Source organism: Acanthamoeba castellanii (assembly GCF_000313135.1).
Source record: "Acanthamoeba castellanii str. Neff unplaced genomic scaffold scf7180000084477, whole genome shotgun sequence".
NCBI lineage: Eukaryota > Discosea > Longamoebia > Acanthamoebidae > Acanthamoeba > Acanthamoeba castellanii.
In genome coordinates this window covers 1-6,139 of record NW_004457602.1, presented here as the reverse complement: position 1 = coordinate 6,139, position 6,139 = coordinate 1, and the positions used below count along the sequence as shown (strand labels likewise).

The 6,139-nt window shown below is 55.6% G+C and overlaps 3 protein-coding genes across 3 annotated transcripts; 1 reads left to right on the top strand and 2 right to left on the bottom strand.

Annotated features, from left to right (window-relative positions):
• Positions 1-489: 489 nt before the first annotated feature.
• Positions 490-1,280, bottom strand: ACA1_029530 (uncharacterized protein; the record flags this gene model as incomplete). The annotated part of the gene is made up of 3 exons (XM_004347437.1): positions 490-688; positions 722-802; positions 922-1,280. 3 exons carry the CDS (start codon positions 1,278-1,280, stop codon positions 490-492), a joined length of 639 nt encoding a protein of 212 aa, XP_004347487.1.
• A 1,816-nt stretch (positions 1,281-3,096) lies between these two features.
• ACA1_029520 (uncharacterized protein) lies at positions 3,097-3,885 on the bottom strand (the record flags this gene model as incomplete). Its single annotated transcript, XM_004347435.1, has 2 exons — positions 3,097-3,406; positions 3,521-3,885. 2 exons carry the CDS (start codon positions 3,883-3,885, stop codon positions 3,097-3,099), a joined length of 675 nt encoding a protein of 224 aa, XP_004347485.1.
• Positions 3,886-4,147: 262 nt separating this feature from the next.
• On the top strand, positions 4,148-6,016 carry ACA1_029510 (leucine rich repeat containing protein; the record flags this gene model as incomplete). The annotated part of the gene is made up of 8 exons (XM_004347433.1): positions 4,148-4,310; positions 4,429-4,524; positions 4,629-4,675; positions 4,822-4,970; positions 5,071-5,189; positions 5,269-5,507; positions 5,610-5,705; positions 5,801-6,016. Coding segments are annotated over 8 exons (1,125 nt in total), but the record flags the coding sequence as incomplete, so codon positions are not given.
• Between the last annotated feature and the right edge of the window lie 123 nt (positions 6,017-6,139).

The following is a 6,139-nucleotide window of genomic DNA, read 5'->3' as shown; positions in this document are numbered from 1 at the left end:
CAGTCGACACAGGTGGCGCCCAGCCCGTCTCAGCTACTGGTGGCGGAGGCGAGGAGCTCGCGGGCCAGCAGGCAGCGGCCAACGAGGCCTACTGGGCCGAGGCGGTGGAGTACCACCGACGGACGATGCGCCGCGACGACGCCCTGAGAGAGATCGAGCGGGTGGCCTCGTGGGAGAGGCGATGGAAGCACCACCAGCGCAAGCGCCAGCTCCAACAAGACGACCAAGAACGAGAAGAAGCGAAGGAGGAACACGAGGAGGCGAAAGATGATAGAGAAGGCGGCGACGACGAACAGGAGGCCGAGTGCCGGGTCGAGCGCTTCGGCAGGATGATGGCGCCCCAGGTTTGGCGTCAGCTTGAAGCTTTGCGCCCGCAGCAGCCGTAACACGTAACCGTTGCTTCAAAAATAAGGCGTTACGTGGCCACCACCAACACGAGAGTGAAGGAGGACATTGATGTATTTGTTGTGTGGGCGAGGAGCACGCATCTTACTTCTTCTTGTGGAAGAAGCAGGTGTCGCTGGTGCACGGCGACATGGTCCAGTTGAAGATCAGTGTGAAGCCGCCGAAGGACGGCTGGCACTGGGGGGCACACAGGGTCCGGGTCATGGTCGGGTCGGAGCCGAACTGGTAGAGGCAGCACGCGCTGCCCATGCACGGCGGCACCGGGTTCGGGCTCAGGCTCGGGCTGGGCGTGGGTGCGCCGATCGGGCAGGCGTACTTGGACACGTACTGGAGGTCGTAGGTCTTGATGGGGTCTTCCTGGAGGAAGGAGAACTCGCCAGGGTCCTTGCTCGGGTCGCTGCAATATATAAAAAAGAAAAGTGCAAAAATGAAGATTAATGAAGTGGTTCCGAAATGATGCGCTACCAAAAAAAAAAAAAACTATTAAATGTTGGAACAAAATGTAGGTGTACGAACCACACGAAATCGATCTTGGAAGCGCGGCCGTCTTGCCCGCCGGAGTAGGAGAGTGTGAAGCCGGCGTCGTCGGGGCGGTTCGGCAACGAACTGAAGGTGGCCGTCTTCTGGTTCCCAAGGTCGTGGAACTCCGCAGGGATGCGCGAGTCCTTCTGGCACACGGCGGGCGTCATGTCGTCCACGGTCTGGCAGAAGTTGTTGCTCACCACGCCGCACACGCGGTAGTAGTAGTTCTGGCTGCGTGTATCCTGCGTCTGGAGGTCCACAGCGCCAAGCTTCTGCGCGAGCGGGGTGAGGTCGTAGGCGTAGCCGCCCACCTTGCCCCGGCAGTCGCTCTGGCCCGACGCCGCGCCGGCCATCATCAGCACCACCACCAGCGCCAGAAAGAGAAGAGGTCTCCTCGCGTGATGTTGCATCTTCTTGTTGTGTTCGCTGTATTGTTGTGTTTGTGAATTTAGAAAGAGCAGACTGTGCCTTGCCTCAAGGGATTAGGTATTAGTATTAGTATTAATGTAACAGGAAAAATTATAAATAAAGCTGCTCAAATTGCGCATCCTACATTGTTTTTAAGGTAGCGGAAACCAGCGCTGACAATTCAGAGTGCCAAAAAATTCAAAGAACGCGGAGACCCCTGCCAGTAAGGAACTTGACTTGTCATGGCGGGAAGTAACACAAGCTAAGTTCAGATTTTCTGGATCATGTACATGCGCACAATAAACTTAGTATCCACAGGCTGAACATGAAGTCATTGCATACACATGTACATACACATACACAATAAACTGAGTGTCCTGTTTTACAGTTTTTGTACATGTAGGTTCAAGTCACCCTGCTATCAGCCATGGCCAACAACAAGGAACTGTTGAACATGCTATTTTCAAAGCCCAATATGCTATGAAACTGCAGGACATTCTATTGTGTATGTGTATGCAACCTTGCCACTACATCATTGTTGCTGGGCCAACAGAAAGCATGTGGATCACAGACATGCTGAGGTGCTATTTTATCATTGTTTGCTTGTTGACCACACAAGCCAGCATGGCAGGGTACATGTAACCACCAGTCCTACCTCCACTCTTGTTGTGTCATGCCTCACACACTATCAACACACACCACAGATGACAACAATGGTGAAGCAGTCAGCAGTCCAGGCTAAACTGCTGGTAAAGAATGAGCTTGATGAATCCTGGCTCAACTTCATGAACAGTGGTACCTTGGACAAGTTCCAAGTGTGCAACCTACCTACCCCTGACTGCACAGCATGTTGTTGATCAATTCTTGTTGTTTGCCATGGCACACTCCATTAGATGTGGATGTGTGTTGTCAATCAGTATCTAGGAGACCTCATCATCATCCAGCCAGGTACCTGGTATGCCATTCACACTGCAGTATGTCCAAGCAGCTGCCCTAAATGGCCACCCAGACACAGCTGCTCACTTCTGGTTGGATACAGCTGCTCACTAATGGAAGTTCTATCTTGCACCCCTCCAAGACTGACTGCATGGAGTGGCCACTGGTAGGTGTAGGTTGGCCAACACTGAACTGGAGGACCTGGAGTGTGGAACTGTGGTCCTGGGTCAAGATGCCTCCATTCTGGAGGGTGTGCCACATGTTGAAGCCAGCACCCATGACACCCTTGAAGATGAGATTGTGGTGGACTTTGAGGAGGCCTCAAGTCATGAAGAGAGAGGCGTAGGTGGTGTTGAGGAAGACTGATGCCACCTGCAGGTGGTGCTCAGTGCCATTGATGCACAGGCAAAGGATGACCTTGATTGCCTTGTAGCATGTGTGTAGTTGGGCTACACAAGCCACCTCCTCCTTGGAGAAATCATTGATTTCACTGCTAAAGGAAGAGCTGTTCAATTTCAGTCAATGAGTTCAAAGAGGTCAAAATGGAGCTCTAATACTACCCTCAAGGGGGGCATCTGCCTCTCTCCCACTACCTTTCTTACAATGACCTCTCCACACTTTCCAACTGGCTGCTCACCTTCCTCTCCCCTTCCTCAACAACTCTAACCTCAACAGCATGGGCACCAACCTGAAAGACAACATTGGATGTGACATTGACAGGAAGGTGACAGGTCCTCTGCCTACACTCTTGCACAAGAGTGTAGGCAGAAAATGCTCATTGTGTTTGTGGCCCACATGTTGATGGGCATGCATGTAACGCACATCTTACTTCTTGTGGAAGAAGCAGCTGTCGCTGGTGCACGGCGACACGGTCCAGTTGAAGACCAGCGCAAAGCCGCCGAAGAACGGCGGACACTTGGTGGCGCACAGGGTCCGGGTCATGGTCGGGTCGGAGTCAAACTGGTAGAGGCAGCACGCGTTGCCCTTGCATGGCGGCGCCGGGTTCGGGCTCAGGCTCGGGCTGGGCGTGGGTGCGCCGATCGGGCAGGCGTACTTGGACACGTACTGGAGGTTGTAGGTCTTGACGGGGTTTTCGTTGACCCAGGAGAACACGCCCGGGTCCTTGCTCGGGTCGCTGCAATATATCAAAATAAATAATATAAATTAAAAATCAAAATCAAAATTTCCTGGTTCGGACAAAATAAGCTGGTGTGACGAAATTTGTTGGACAAAATTTAGGTGTACGAACCACACGAAATAGATCTTGGCAGCGCGGCCGTCTTGCCCGCCGGAGTAGGAGACAGTGAAGCCGGCGTCGTCGGGGCGGTTCGGCAACGAACTGAAGGTGGCCGTCTTCTGGTTCCCACAGTCGTGGAACTCCGCAGGGATTCGCGTGTCCTTCTGGCACACGGCGGGCGTCATGTCGTCCACGGTCTGGCAGAAGTTGTTGCTCACCACGCCGCACACGCGGTAGTAGTAGTTCTGGGGCGGGTTGCCGCCATCCCGCGTCTGGAGGTCCACAGCGCCAAGCTTCTGCGCGAGCGGGGTGAGGTCGTAGGCGTAGCCGCCCACCTTGCCCCGGCAGTCGCTCTGGCCCGACGCCGCGCCGGCCATCATCAGCACCACCACCAGCGCCAGAAAGAGAAGAGGTCTCCTCGCGTGATGTTGCATCTTCTTGTTGTGTTCGCTGTATTGTTGTGGAAAGAATGCTCCGTGGTTACACGATATTAGTTAATTTGGTAAAATGTAAATATTAAACAAATTGTGCTCAAAATGCGCAGTCTCCTTTTTCAGATAATTCAGTCTTTCTTCTGCTTTTCTTTCTTTGTGGCCAGCTGGCTATTTCGTTTATATCAGCAAATAAGGTGCAGAAATGATGGACACGGAGGCGATGATCGAGGACGTCTGGACGAACCCCAGCGGCACGCTCAAGGGCGTGGGACCCGGCACGGAACTTGACTGGTACGTGCAGCGGCTGCGGGCCAATCAATCAAACGTCGTCAAGGTCGACCTGTGCAAACAGATGCTCGGCCCCGAGGGTACGCCCGTGTTATTGATTATTCATTATTATTTTATTCTTGCTGTTTTAATATATTATTTTGTTTTATTTCAGTTAATGTGGAAAGGTGAAGCTGACGCACACGGCCGTGCGTGCAGGTGCGAGGGAGATCATGGAGGCGCTGGAGAACAGCACCACCGCGCGCAGCGTACTACTGGGCGCCGACGAAATCGGACCCGAGGGAGCCCGCGCCGGTACCGCCTCGCCCGCCCGCTTACATTTCGTCGCCACCATCATCGTCTCACCGCACCACCGCACCACCGCACATGCGCGACTGACCGACCCCGACCTGGTGCAGTTGGCCAAGCGCTGCTCAAGAACAGGAGCCTCAAGACCGTGTTCCTCGTATGTGCGCCAGGTCCCGGCCCATCAGTCCCCCAGCTCCAGCGCTGACCCAGACATCGCACACACAATACACCGCACACACGACACACGACACACGACACACGACACACGACACACGACACACGACACACGACACACGCAACTAGGGATGCAACGGAATCGGTGAGGAGGGCGCCAAGTACATCGCGGAGGCGATCGAGAACAACGACGTGGTGGAGGGCTACTGGCTCAAGCGCAACCAGATCGGCCTGACGGGCCTCCAGGCCATCCTCTCCGCCCTCCGCACCAACCAATCGTACTTCACACCCTGACCCGCGGGCGATTGGCTAATAATTAACCACTACATCACCAATTGGTCGATCATGGACGGTCAAATCGATCAATCATCGATGCAGGGTGAAGACGCTCGATCTGGTGCAGAACAACCTGGGCGTGGAGGGCGCGCGACTGCTCGAGGAGGCATTCGTCGACGCCGCGCACCCGCTTTCCATCATCAGCCTCTACCTCTCGGGCAGTACGCGTCGTCGTGTTTCGTGTGTCGTGTGTCGTGTTTCGTGTGTCGTGTCGTGCGCTCGCTCACACGCGTCCGCCAGATGAGTTTGGCGTGGACGGCGCGCGGCACATTGCGGGCATCATCCGCCGCAACACCACCATCAAGCACCTCTACCTGGGCCTCAACAACCTGGGCGAAGAGGGCGGGCTGCTCATCGCTGAGGCCCTCAAGGAGAACAAGACCCTGCTGACGCTGGCCGTGCTGTCCAACGAGCTCGGGCCGCGCGCTGCGGCCACATTCGCCGACGCGCTCCGCCTCAACAATACCCTCACTTGCCTCGTACGGCCCACCTACCCACTACCAAGGGCATGCAGCACACTCATGTGTGTGTGTGTGTGCGTCGACGCACTCACGTGTGTTTGTGTGTGTTGCGTGTCGCAGGATCTGGGCTATGCCAAAGCCACGAAGGCGCTGGAGGGCAAGCCCAACGTTATCGAGGACGCTGGCGCCCAGGCGATCGCCGCCGCCGTGGCCGAGGTTCGCGCCAGCCGCTGTCACACTCGCGATTGCTCCGTCACTGACCGCACGCACGCACGCACGCACCGCATACGTTCGATTGGTCGTGAGCGCAGAACACGTCGCTGCGTGTGCTCAATCTTACCCAGAACGGGATCGGCGAGGCCGGCTACCTGGCTGTAGCCGAGGCCCTGCGCACCAACACCTCGCTGACGCACCTCGTGCTCGACCGCAACCGCATGCCCACGGCGCCCGTTTACCAGGCCTTTACCGACGTCCTCACCACCACCAACACGACCCTCTCCAAGCTCACCCTCGCCAACGCCTCCCAGGTTCATTGTGTGTGTGTTGTGTGTGTGTGTGTGTGTGTTGTGTGCTGTGTGTGTGTGTGTTGTGTGTTGTGTGCTGTGTGTGTGTGTGTGTGTGTTACGATCTCAACTACGCTCAACAGAGGC